Here is a 14,026-nt window from a genome sequence, read left to right as displayed (position 1 = left end):
GAGAAACTCATGAGTACCAGCAGTCATTTTTATATGTGTTTTTATTATTCCAAACTCTTCTGTCAGGGTTCTTGAATGCATCTTTATAAATGCTAGAACTCCCTTACTTAAGCATTTCCATGTTATAATTTTTGGGTCTAGGAATAGGTAAAAAAATATGTAGCAACTGGCAGAGTCAACCTTGAAGATTGTTTTTTGTGGCTAATGTACATTACAAGGAATATTTTCAGGGCTTTGTCAAAATGTAAATCTCTAAGTAACAACACTTGGAATATATCTTCAGGTTTTTTTCCTCCCTCTGGAAGTGCCCCCCAAAATTAGTATCTTATTTCTTCTTTTTCTCTGTGCATGCTGGAAGTTGAAGGAAATTCTGAGACCTGTTTGTAGTTTTCAAAAAGTTATGTGCATCTGGGCCTCTCTAAGGTTGTTTTCCAGTTTTGAAGAGCTTTGCTTTCTACTTTCTTCCCTATGGACAGTGAAAGAAATGGGGAGGAAAGATGGGAAGAAAATTTGCCAAATACACCAAATATTGTGTAGCAAACATTCTAGAAGTTCCATAGTTTCCAAGGGCATGGCTTTGCCCAAGAGTGTAATAATTTTCTGTGAGTGATTGTACACAATTCCATAGCAGAGCCAGGAACAAACAGGAATATGACTTGATTCTCTCACCAAATATTCAGAAATCCTTAACTCATACTGCCTGTGAAGATTAATCCATGGATTAATCTTCACAGGATTTCTTCCAGGAATTCTGAGGAATGACATGGCAGAATATGGAAGAGTCAGGCTGTAATTCTCTTAAGTCAGTGTTTTCTATGGATTTTTTTCTCTGGTGTAGTAATTAGAGTTTAATATGCAGCTGGCCTGATGTTAAAGTAAAATTCTACAAAAATAAACCAGGATAATTAACTATCACAACAATTTAGCAGAGGAAAAGGCTTTTCCTATATTTAGGGTTTTAAAATGTATTGTATTCCTTTCTAAAGGGTGGGGTTTAATACAAACCAATGTAGTGGCTTGGGCCAGGAACTTCTTGGTTGAACTCCACAGGCTGCATTTCAGTTTGGGAATTTGCTTAGGAAATCAGTTCTGTTCAGTGTTTTCATTAGCAGAGAGGAGGATGGAATACAGAGTAGCTTATAAAGTATGCAGATGACACCAAGCTGTGAGGATCTGAAAATGCTTTTCTGTATCAGATCAGAATTCAAAATAAACTTGGCAAATTGCAGAGATGGTCTGAAATCAGCAAGAAGAACTGGAATTAAGTGAAGTGCCACATGATATATTTAGGGAAAAGAATTTAGATACACAAATTCAAGGTAGGAAAAGGTTTTCCTCAGTTAAGAGGAAAAACAAGTAACAAAGTGAACAGTACACTGCTGTTGCAAAGTAAGGAAATTAATTCTGGAATGTGTGAAGGGGGATGCTGTGTCTCTAATGCTGGGTAATTACTCCAAATTAGGGCTGGTGAGGTCTGAGTTGGCATGCTGTATCCATGTTTGGTTATGACTTCTAAAAAGCCTCTGGAAAACTGCCTAATTTAAGACAATGTTGGTAACAACCATCTGATATCTAAAGATTTTAAGACAAAAGGAAGAGAGAAACTTTCTCCATATTCCTGAGGGAAAAATTAAGGGAAATTTTTTGCTATTTGCACTCACAGTGATGAAGGTTGTGTTCTATAAAACACTTTTTGAAGCCTGAGCCCCAGAAAAAGCCACCTAGAGCTGTTGTAGAAGCTATTCAAGGAGAAATTATAAAATCTGTGCTGGGTGTACCTTCCTGAGCCCAAGGTGGATGAGGTGATGCCTTTCAGCATGTGTCTGTAACTCTGTGCAGGAGATGAAAATAGAATGAACAGCTTGAAAAGTTCTTCTCTTGAAATGTCCTGGAAAAGTGGAATGGCTGCTTTTAGTGGGGAAAGCTTCCTACCCTGTGGGGCAGGCTCAGCACAGCCTTGTGGGGCTGCAGCTGCTTGGGATCATGGGACTAGGGAATTTCTGAAGCCAAAATCCATTTCTCTCTCATACACATACACCTGGTTATGGAGATCACCAGAGGAAAAACACAATTCACAGCTGCTGACTTTGCCTCTTAGTCCTAACTGTGAAGAAACTATTTATTTATGTAACTTTCTTCCCACAAGAGTTTCCATTAATTCTGTTGATGGAAGCATTTTTCAGCATTACAATAGTGAACTAAAGCACAGAGCATTAAATTCTTCTCTGCCTCCAAAAGTGAGAAAGAAACACAGGCAGGAAACTGACCTTGAAAAGGTAATGCTTTGGTTTCTTAGTAATTTAGAAATCTGAGTTAATTTGATGCTCTAATTGCAAATTATATTTTTAGATATTTTCCTTTATCAACCTTGATAATTTAACAGAATTTACCAACTGGCAAGTCTCAAGTACTTTTTCTTCCAAACTCTTTTATACCACAGCACTGCTCCTAATCATCTGTGAGAAAGCTGCCATGCAACAGAAGGCTGGGAATTGCTAACAGTAATGATGGAAACTAATTCAAACCAGGCCACAGGTAGAAGCTTTTGGGAAAGCAATCTGCATCTTTTCAAGCTGGTCAAGCTAGAACAGCCTTTTAGAAAAGCAGTCTCTTTCATTCCAAAGGGAGCCCAGCCATTATCTCTCTACCCAACAAGAATGGCAAAAAAAGAGGCAACAGGGATGTATTGAGGAGGGAAAGTTTTTGCCAAGTTTGCCAACATTGCCTTTCCCTTTGCTTCTCTGCCCATGAAGTGGTTCAGAAGCAGAGGTGCAGTGTGAAAACCCACAGAGGCACTTCCTTTGCCAAGCTTTGTCCCTGTTTCCTGTCTCTCCCCTCTGCTCTGGAGTTGCCCTGAGAGCTGTGATCCCTTCCAGAGGCTGCAGATCCCAGCTCCTCTCCTTCCAGTGCTCTTTTGGATGTTGAGATTTAACACTCCTAGGGGGCTGCCTTTCCCTAAAAGAGTGATGTAGCATTTTTCATGAAGGGATAGTAAAAGGTGAGTGATGGGCAGTGTGAATCATGGCATAAATCATTTCAGGCATGGACGTGCAGCTTTCACTCCAGAGGAAAGCTATTAGGAAAGGATGTCAATGTTTTAACTTTTTAATTGCATTTACTTGTTTGTTGCTACTCTCATTCTTTTTGCTTTTGGCTTAATTATTTCTCCCTAAAGTATGCTGCTTACCTAATAAGTTGACTAAGCTTGAAAAATTGATTCAAATAGATATTAAATAAGAGCTTGTGAGCTGCTTTACAGCAAGCAGCTCCTGAGTTAGTTGGTTTCTTTAATAGCACCCTCAGTCTTACCAAAAATACCCCAACCACTTGATCTCTTTTTCTGTTCACAGCTTTGTCAGCATCTAAACGTTATGACAATTTGAATAAATCTAAAAATCGAGCCAAGCCCCACCCCTAGATTTTGCACTGAAAATAAACAGTGGTTTTCTGTGTGGAGAAAAGTGATTTGTTCCTTGCCTGCTGCTCTGGTTTAAAGCAGGTTAGGAGGGAGTTGTTTCTGAAATGGGTAACAGCTGATGCTGCAGACTAAGTGATTTTTATTCTTTTTTTCCTCCTGTGGCCTGCAGTAATTATCAACAACCTTGTAAGCACAATCAAAGGAATTAATAACTAAAGATTCTCTTAAGAAGTAATTTAGATTCATGCCTGTTGTTATTTTACAGACATTTTAGATAAAAAGCTTCATGTTAGGGTGCAGAGGTTTGCAATACACAAGACTATAATGACATAAACACTTTGTATGTTATTACAAAGCTTCTAGAAAAATCCTTTTGCCCTGATGTGATTAAGGAGACAATCTTAAACCAGATTATGGATGTTTTTAAGTTGCTATGCTGTGAAATTTGCACTATTCCTGGTAGTGCATAACTCAAGAATATGCATGTGTCTTTAAAGGATGAGACCTCTGAAAACACACGTGGATCAACAGCATAGTTTTGACTTTTTCTCAGATTTGATCCAGGGCCAAACTTTGTTCTTAAGAAGGAGATGATTTTATATTGGCACATGGTCAGATCTAATGCAGTAAAACCTGGGTAGGTTACAACACTCAGTTAAATTGATGCATTTTCATAATTGCACATGGAGTGGATAAACAGAAAGTGATCAGAGAACACCACAAAATGGATGTTCTGAATTTATCACAACTGTGTCTCTATCAGGGACTTAGAGTGATGTGTTTAATACAATTCTTTTTGGAGGCACTTTATATTGTAGGGAGAGTCCAGTTCCTGAAATTGTTTCTTTTTGAGAGGAGAACTGGGTTTACCAAGTTAGAAAGTGTGTGCGTTTATTCCACTTCACAGGAATAAATATGTTTGCTGCTGCTCTACAGCTGGGAGTGAAGATTCTCTGTGCATGGAGACTAGAACAAGCACATAAACTCGACTGGACTGTGAGTTAGGAGGTTGCTTGGCCTCTAGAGATACAAGTTCAAGTCTCTGGAAGACTGTTTTCTCATTATTTTCTAGGGTGTACCAAGGTCTGCTGGCCAGTTTAGAAGGTTAACGTCAGGTGTATCAGGATTTTAGCAAGTTTTCTGCCTCCCAAACCTGAGTCATAGGAGCTTGGGAAGCATCCAGGAATTTCACCAGACAGGATAGGGTTTCTTAAGCATTGCTGTGACTGAGATCTATCACTGACTTCCAGATGGGCATTTATATAAATGAAACAAAAGATAGGAGTTTTGTGCTCTGAGTATTTCCCCCTTCTTATGTTCTTTAATGGTTTGGTAGGGGTTTTTTTCTTTATCCATTTTTTGTCTGTTTTTAGCTCTTATTTTCTCTATTGAAAGCATTTTTCTTAGATAAATTCTAAGACCTCAAACAGCAATGCAAGCTATTCAGTTATGCTACGGTTGCATAATAAAACCCTGAATTAAATGTCAGTGTTGCAATTATTACTGAAGAACGCTGTCAGGTGAGATCAGGTAACTCAAGCCAAGATAAAAAAGGTGGCAGAAATGACTATATTAGAGAGAGGATGAGTTGCAACAGGCAAAATGATTGATTAGGTTGTTGTGCAGTGTTTAGTTTGAATTTTTTGGCAGGTTAATCTCAGCTGAGAGCATTTCTCTGGCAGTTTGTCCCCTTTCCTTGGCCGGTGTGGCTGAGGGGCTCTGTGGGGCAGCGGACGGAGCTGCTCCCGCTGCCCTCACAGTGCTGCTGCTCACCTTGGTTTTTACTTTGCTTTTCCTCATCCCCAGCCACCATCAGGTAGGTAAGGAGGGAAATAAGGCATGTGCTGCAGCAAAAGGGTGGTCTCTGTGTTTTCTGGCACTCCCTTTCCCCTTTGGCAGGGAGGGAATTTCCATGGCGCCGCTGGCACCCCTCAGCCGGCCATGAGGGGAAAATGGGCCTTGCCTGGATCTGGTCTATGTGGGCTAAATTTGTTTGTAGTGAGATCCTTGGAGCATGAGTGTGAGGGAATAGTGACCTCCCTCATGCCTAAAGAGGCTGTCTGGAACAGAGGCTAGGCAGAGTTAAAGAAAAAAACAGGTATTTATTAAAAGGCCTTCAATAGATGCACCTTGGGCAGTACAAGAGCCTGGCCGTGCAAGATGGACCCCAAGTCACGAGTTTTCACACTTTTATAAGTTTTGGTCCATTTCCATATTGGGGTTAATGGTCCAGTTACAGCTCTAGGCTAAGTCCCAGCCTCTCAGTTTGCTCTCCTCAATATGTTGGTTTTTTTTAATTTTTACTTTTTGGGCCTGAAGCTGCAATGGTGTCCTTGGTTCTCAGGCTGGATTGTTTTGTGTGACTAAACTGTGAGGGGAACTTGCTAACACTTCATATGAAGTTCAGAGTTATACACTAATGCAGTACAAAATCTGAAAAATATGAAAGCTAGAACTTAAAGCATCAACCCCACAGCAGCTGTTCCTGGGCCCAAGCTGGGTGGCATTGGCTGGGTGGCACCTCAAAAGTGAGTGGGAGCACCTTAGTGGCAGCTCATGGGTGGGAAAACATGGTTAGGTTGTGCATTTTACACATGCATTGCCACAGGAACTGTTCCTAATGCTCTGATTAATGTGTCCTTTGTCTCAGCACAACTGGTTCATGTCCAGCAAAATCAGGCCAGAATAACATTTCAGATTTTACAAACTCTGTAGATTTTTAGGTCACAGCCCAGCAATACAACACTATGTGCATGTGAACAATATCACTGATTTCAGTAGGACTGTTAATGCCCTCTTATATATATATATATAATTTATTTATATATTTGTTCTCCTCTGAGGCTGTAACCAGTATCCATCCTCTGGAATTCAGTGCATGTCAAATCCTCACCTCCAAAACCCACCTTGATGACAGAGAAAGAAATATCAGCAATTTCCCAACAGTTTCCACTATAAAACCAAGGTTTTCAGCCAGATGTAACTTCACCCAACTATAACTGCTCAGCCCAAAATTTCCTGTGCTAGGTATGGCGAGCAAGGCTGATTTTTTTATGTAAGAAAATGGTGGCTGCAATCTTTTTGTCACTAGGAAAAATGCATTTGAGAGCTTTTTTTTAATCTTGCAGGAACTTTCCTGCTCTCATATTTTGGAGTAAGAAATGCAGCAGAAGAGCTTTCTGGTCTGAAAGCAGCTACTGGCATTAACAAGAAACCTCTTTGCCAGTACCCAGGAATGCAAATAAATTTGATCAAGTCATGAAGTTCTAAAAATTACGTATCACAAGCAGCATCCAGTACAATGCTGTATCAGAATTTGGCAGCTGAATGCTGTCTATATTGAGAACATATTTTCTGTATAAATCCTGGGTGTGAAACTATACAAAATTGGATTTTGTCCTTGTTTCTGCCACAGAGAAACTGGGTGAGGCTGGATAAGTCACTTAGGAGTACTAAACTGGTCATTAATTTTGTGGTTTTCATTCTCTCAGTGCCTAATTTTGAGACAATTTATGTTTTTATTTCACATCCAAGCAGTGTCAGTTTTGTGTGTGGAATGCCCAGTCCCTCTCCTAACCATGATGGAACCCATCTCCCTGTCTAATACCTGAGGGTGTGCTGGGAGAGCAGGCTTCTCATGGCACATTGGTTCCAGTGTTTCAGTAACCCTGGTGCCAGGAAATTCTCCTCCACATGGATCTGAGCTCTGCCCTCCCTCAAGTGAGAGGCTGTATTAAACCCCCAGCTGATGTTCCCCAGGCCCCTCTGGGGGCACCACTTTCTGACCTGAAGGTTGATTTTGTGTGATGTGGTCAAGTGTGGAAAGCCCTGAGACTGAAAGTATTTTGCATCTGAAGAAACTGTATTTTTATTTATGGCTCGGTCATAATAAATTAAAATAATCGATGATTGTTTTGAAAGCAAATTACTGGGAGTACTATATATCTACCATGGCAAGTGCTGAAGAGATGAGAATGTCTTATAATGCCAGAGTGAGTTGTGTAAACAAGGGTATTTATATACTCAACAGCAGCAAATCTCCCAGAGGGTTTTTTTTGTTGGGTTTGTTTTTTTTTCTTGGCTGAGTCTCCACTGATCCCACTTTATCCCCAAGGAGGAGGAGGAGAAAACTAATGTTCCTATCACACATGTTCCATTATTGATTTCCATTCCAATCCACCCAAAGTCTTCTGTGCTGGAAATAATTAGACCCTGTGAACAGAGATGAAGCAAAAATCTATACAAGGCTGGATTGCCAGAAACGAAGACAAGGGTGCCTAATTAATGCTGCATATAGAATGCCTTTTGGATGAATGGGCTTCCCTTTCTCAGAAGCAGCTCAACAGCAGTTGTGTCACAAATTTGCTGTTAATTAAATGGTGTTCACTGTGTGCCTGTAAAAATGGCATGGAGGAAGAAAAACATTGGACAGCAGCAGCATTTTGCAAAAGCTCTGCAATTTAAAGGGAAGACTGTGAAAAACAAATTTGCAGCCTTCATACAGACAGCAAGATATTTTCTTCTGTATGAAATTCACTTTATAGGTTTTCCCAAAGCTCCACAGGGATGTCTGGTCACTGCAGAAGTTTGGGCATTGCAGAAGCTGGACTGGGAGGGTTGAGGGTAGGCAGAATGTTCCTGGCAGCTGAGGATGGATGAGAGCACAGCTGCAGCCTGGCCAGGACGTAAGGATTGTTCAGGAGGAGTCAGGGTCTAGAGGAACACACCAGGTAAAATTTTCTCTGCATGGAAGGTGACCTGAAGGTGATCTAAGGCTGTATAACGCAGCTTGGAAACTGAGAAGGAAGATCTTTAGGAGGAATGTAAGAGAGCTGATGGAAAGGCTTCACAACAGCCCCCACTGAGAGCAGAAATATCTGGAGGGGAAAACTGGAGGGGATCTGAAGTGTCTGAAGCAGGTTAAGAGAAAAATGTCAGCTGTGTGCACATGCAGATGGCAGCAGTGGGGTTGTTGGTGCTTCAGAGGTCTCTGTAGCAGAGGGATTCTGGGACAGCTCTTCTCATCCTGTAATTTGCAGGCCACTGGTGCCTTCCCTCAGCCTTTAATTCTCTCCTTTTATCTCTATTCCCCCCTTGCTCTTCTAGATATCTGCTGTGGCCAATCTGAGTGATACAACTGCTCTCTGTGCATCTCTGGAGAATTTAAATAGCATCATTGCCTCCTTCTCTTTTTTCCTATAAATGCAGAGGAAGTTTATCCTCTTTAGGAGAAGATAGAAAGCATTTTTTTCTAAGAAACTGGAGAATGAGTAAATCCCAGGCTCCTCGCTCGAGCAGATGGATTCAACTGATGAGTCTGTAGGAATCTTCCTAGGCTGGGCATTAAACTGCAAGAAAAGATGTTTTCTGATGAAATTCTAGTTGACATAAATGTATTTTTAGCATGGGTTTGATAGAGGGAATTATTTTTCCCACTATAGTAGATGCTGTGGTTCTGGTTTAGGAATTTTATGAAACAAAATTGAGTGCAGGAGAAAGGTGCTAATAAAAAAGAAGTTTTTATGACATTGTGCCTTCTAAGTCCTCCCTTTTCTCCCCATCTGGGTGCTTAGCATTGTCTGTCTCTCTCCTCTCATTCTGCTTTAATAAGCTTTTTTCTCTCCGACCTGTCAGCCCCAATGCACAGCTGAAATAGGTGCACACACAGGTTGTGATTCTTCTCCCCATTACTGCAGTTTGAGTCTGAACTCCAGATTTAATCTGCCTAAATAAGCCACTCCTGGGACTAAAATCAACTACTAGAACTTTTTGATGTTCAACAAAATAGTAAGGCATTACAATGATTTAAATCAAATAACCAAATCCATATGAAATACTCTTCTTGTTATCTTTCCAACAGATTGATTTTTTTCCCTGGATCCATTCTGAGCTGCACTGCAGTTGCTAAATCAAAAATAAACTGAGTTTTCAGTCTACGGGCGTGTTAAGTGTATGATTTCCATTACATCGCAGCGTGCCATATATTAAAAATGAAAACATGGAACACATTTTGAGTACAGAATTGAAATGAATTTTCTGACCTAGTCCCAGTGAATGGGCTCTAAAGTGCTGGCAATGCCTGTAGCTCCTGGACTGTAATTATCATTTCAGTTGTTTCACAGTGGTAGCAGACTTTACACCTGTGGGCACGAGTGGGGATGGGCTGACATCGGTGCTTTTTGGAATTATTTTGGATAAGTGGGAATGTTAATGATGTTGGTGCAGCTTGTTACCCTCTGCATGTTTGTCAGAACATAACCAAAGTATTTCAAAGCATTGTTTGAGTGTTAAGTGGAACTTGAAGAGAGTGTGAAAACAATTTTGGTTTCATAGAAATCAGTTCTGTTCTTTTGTCTTTAGCACCAGCAGCAGCAGCTCATCTCCACACCGTGTATTTTGAATTCTCATGAGCTTAGAAAGCATTGCCATTTGCTCAGTCCATCCAGAATCAGACTCCTGGGGCTATTGCCCTGAGTTAAATGGATCTCATGTGTTTCCTATGAAATGGAGCTGGTACAGAACATGACCTGCCTTTCTCTTCTCCTGCAGCTTGGCTTTACACCCCCGGAAGAACATCGTGCTGACGGGCGGCGATGACCACCTCTGGAAGACGTGGGGCTTCCCCGATGGGAACATCCTCCTGACAGGGGAGGGACACACGGACTGGCTCTCAGGCTGCTGCTTCAGGCCCAGGTCAGTGCCTCTCAGCATCTTTTGCTGCTCAGAGTGAACCCCAGAAATGTTCAAAGTCTCTTTTCCCAGCCCGAGTGCCTGAAGAATGAGTCAGAGCTCTTCATTTCTAGGTCTCAAGGTTGTTTATTGTATCTTATATGTAAAAAATTTTCTCCTGCCCTGCCAAGGTCAGCTCAGCAAGACAGTTCCAGGCACTCTGCCTGCCCCCAGGGCTGTGTTATGTCTTTATACTAAAAACTATGTGTACAATGTTTACAATTACTTTCCAATACATATCACCTATGTTAGACAGTGAGCTTCTACTCTAAACCAGTCTAAAAGTGCCAATATCACAGCAGAAGATGGAGGCCAAGAAGGAGAAGGAGAAAGGCTGGACATGCCCAGATTCCTCCATCTTGCCTCCTGAACCCCCATACCAAAAACCCCAAAATCTACTTTTTCACCCTGTGATAACTTCAGTAGTATTCGGCTTAAACTGTTGTGGCTTGCTCATCTTCATCTAAGGTTGGTAATTTGCTCCACAGGTCATAATCAAAACCACAGGGGCATTTTGGGCTCTGTGCCAGGGCTTCTGTGCCCCCTGGCAGGGGTCTTGGCTGTTCTGGACAGCCAGAGGGATGTTCTGGGTTCCCACAAGTCCTTTTACAGGCCCTGCTCCCTCCTGGAGCTCCTCCATCCACTGCCCTGCTTTGCTGCCTCTGTGTTCTCCCCCTGCACTCTGCTGAATTCCCAAACATGTAGATAAAATGTTCCTCTGCCTCTCACAATGTTGACTTAAGACTGATGGCTTTTAGTATTTTGTACATCTTAAACTCTGTCCCTATAGCAGTGCATGTAACAAGGAGTAATAAGCTTTTCAGGCCTTGCTGTATTCATTTTTTTCCCTGTTTATGCACTATGGCAAACACAGCCCCATTATTAATAATACTGAAAAGTTGATTTCTTGTATTATGCATTATTTGTCATATGATTAAGAATATTTGGGTTTACCTAGAGAATATGAGCTTTCCTGCCCTTTCATCTTATGGATTTGAAGCTGAATTAATAAATGAAGGTGAACATGGAAAATACAAATTAAATATTTAAGTTACAAGGGTCATGGAAATAGGGCAAACACAAAGTAGATTTTTTCACCTTTCTGTTGAAAAATAGGACACCATTTTACTCTCAAAACTAAAATGCATTTGATAAGGCTGAGCTTCTATATGTTGAAATTACTTTGCATCAGATTTGTGAGGCAGCATTTTAAATAGAGTTCTTTACTGTTAGTATAATAAAGGTCTGCCAGGCTATTCACCTGAGGCTTGGTTATAAAAGGAGCATTATTAAGCCTTCAACCTTGTATTTTCATTGTGTTTATTTTATTGAGCAATATTAGCTCTCTTCTTCACGAGGAGGAAATGTATCCTATTTAATTTCATGGTTCCTCCTGATTTCTGAGTTTGTAATGAGCTACCAAAGGCAGACATAGTCCTCTAAACACAAGAAAATCCCCTCCTTCTTTTCAAAACCTCAAGGAGCAGGAGTCACGCTTTCTGGGATGAATTAAACATGCATTTACTCTTCTCTTGCATCACTTTCTCCTAAGAAAAATAGACTTTTTCTTAAGATGCTTGTATTTTCACTGTGTTCTCTTTTTCATTTGTATATCCTTAGAAATGATTACATTTAAAAGAAGAGGACAATATTTAACTTAAATAATTACATATAATACAGGAGGAGAGAAATGGAAGCTTGTTTTAAGGTGGTAGGAAAATTTATCTATTGCTGCATGACAGATTTCAGAGTTTGTTAGTGCTGGACATGGTTTAAACTTGCAGATAAACAAAATGCTGCCTTTTCCTCTTACCTGTTGTGAATGTAAAACTTAGCACAGGGGAAGAAAGGGAAATACAATTAGAAGAGCATGTTATCATTTATAAAGCTGCTGGCCATACTAATCAGATTTCGATAATGCATTGTTACCATGACACCCGCTGACTCAGAGACTCAGAACTATTTTCTCTTTAGTCTTTGACCAGAATACAGTCCTTTCAATAGGCTTTCCTATTTCTCATTCAATTATTGAAATTAAAATGAGTTGAGGTACATCATTATTCTCTTGCAGTATAAATTGACTCCTGCTGAATGCTCTGGAGTGATTCAAAAGCAGTGCTGTTAAAATATTGTCTTCTGTTACTGCATAAAATACATAATGTGGCAGAATACATTTAATCATACTTTAATTTTTTAAATTTTTTTTTAGATAAGAAACTTTTATATATCTGTTTTTCTCGGAAGGAAAACCAATTAAGTAAAAATGAACAGTTCTAATAGATTTTTTTTTTCTTTTTCTGGAATCAAATGTAGATAACTTCTAGTTTTGTTCCATTGCAAATCTTGTTTAAAGATTTGCAGTGATGTTCACCCCAGAAGTGAAAAAGAAAAATATTTTTGTGCCACTGGGCTATTAAATGGTGACCTGTGTAGAACTTCCATAGTTGTATAGTCTTTCCTGTTTGTTCTCTGTGAGATCACTTCTCTGAGTTTCTTCTCTCTCTGTAAAATCAGGTTTAGAACAACCTCCACCTCTGGTGTGGGAAGTGTTCTGTGTGCAGGCACACGAGTCTGCTCTCAGATCACCTGCTACAGCATCCTGCAATAATAACCCAAAATCTAATGATTTGAGGGGAGCTGTGATGGGCATTTCACTGATGCTTCTGAACATACAAATGACTTAAAATCCCAGAAATCTGGGGGTTTATGTGCTCACAGAGTATTACTTGAGCAAGGGGCTTTCTCATGGTTGTCTCTGTGCCACCACTGTGTAAACAGGGGTAAAGCTGCCAGGTGGCTGGCAAGATCTAGAGACTTGAAGCTAAAGTGCTTCAAAGTTGGGTTTATATATCCTCAGTGTCTCCAGGAAGTAGCAATACCAAGGTAAAGGTGTGGTTTAGGCTCTGGATTAGAGAAATGAGGATTGTCCTTAGGAGCTTTGCCAGGACTGTGTGCTTAAGCATCATCACAGAGCCTTAGGGGCAAAGAGTTGTTGGGTGGAGGAGTCTCTCCCCTCATGCCCCCACTGACAGTGTGCTTCATTCCACAGTGATTTTATGCTGAAAACTACCTCTTTTTCACCTTTGTGATCAAAGCAGGGTGAGGTGACACTGTGCTGAGGCTCCAAGGCTGCTGCTGTGTCGCTCCTGGGGCAGCACAAAGGCTTTGGGTGCCCCGTGTGTTCTCCCTGCAGTGGCTCCCAGGACAGGGGATGAAGGGCAGCAGCCTGGCTTTGTGCATGTGAGGAGAGCAGAGCAGCTCCCTGCTGATCTGACAGTAAAGCATTGCCTTGAGCTTTTAAAATAAAAGTAAAACTTCAAACAGCTCCTGTCATCTGCAGCTGGGAGGAGGGAGGAGAACAGTGCTTCCTTCTTTGAAACTCAGGTGACACCTGGTCAAACTTCAAAAAAAACCAGTGTTTTTACTCTGGTCTGGCTGAACACTGCTTTGCAGATGAATTAGCTGTTTCAAGCTCCTGTCACTGTTGAAAAATTTATTGTTTTTCAGTGTGGCTTTCCTAGATGTGAAGGAATGAGGGAATGAGAATGACTGCTGTCACAGACACGCAGAGGTTTTGTGGTTGGAATCTGGAGAGCTGGGGAAGAGCTGTGTCATGCACCTGTGTGTGCCAGGTGACTCAGATATTTGAAATAGCAAACAAAAATCTCCATCTTCTGCCAATTTCCAGGATAAGTTGAGGATGTTAATGCTGTACCTCTAAGGACCATACTCTAATTACACAAAGGTATTTCATGGCAGGTACTAGATTTATTTATCTTTGTTGCTAACCTTCCTGGGTGGCTAAAGAATTAAGCTCTGCAGCATAGCAGAAGTGTGTGTTAATGTCTGATAAATCCCAGTGAACAGTAAAATATTATA

The 14,026-nt window shown here is 40.8% G+C and overlaps 1 protein-coding gene across 2 annotated transcripts in view; it reads left to right on the top strand.

Moving 5' to 3' along the window:
• The window catches only part of SPAG16 (sperm associated antigen 16), a 375,678-nt gene that overhangs the window by 167,741 nt on the left and 193,911 nt on the right, over nt 1-14,026 (top strand). For both annotated transcript variants that reach the window (XM_059476201.1, XM_059476200.1), the window contains exon 11: nt 9,968-10,111. In XM_059476201.1, the coding sequence (XP_059332184.1) occupies nt 9,968-10,111 (144 nt within the window). The remainder of the gene's footprint in view (nt 1-9,967; nt 10,112-14,026) is intronic.

The sequence above is a fragment of the Ammospiza nelsoni genome, chromosome 7 (genome assembly GCF_027579445.1).
Source record: "Ammospiza nelsoni isolate bAmmNel1 chromosome 7, bAmmNel1.pri, whole genome shotgun sequence".
In the NCBI taxonomy this organism is placed as follows: domain Eukaryota; kingdom Metazoa; phylum Chordata; class Aves; order Passeriformes; family Passerellidae; genus Ammospiza; species Ammospiza nelsoni.
Note: the sequence above shows the minus strand (reverse complement) of the source record. Positions and strands in the feature narration are given on the sequence as shown.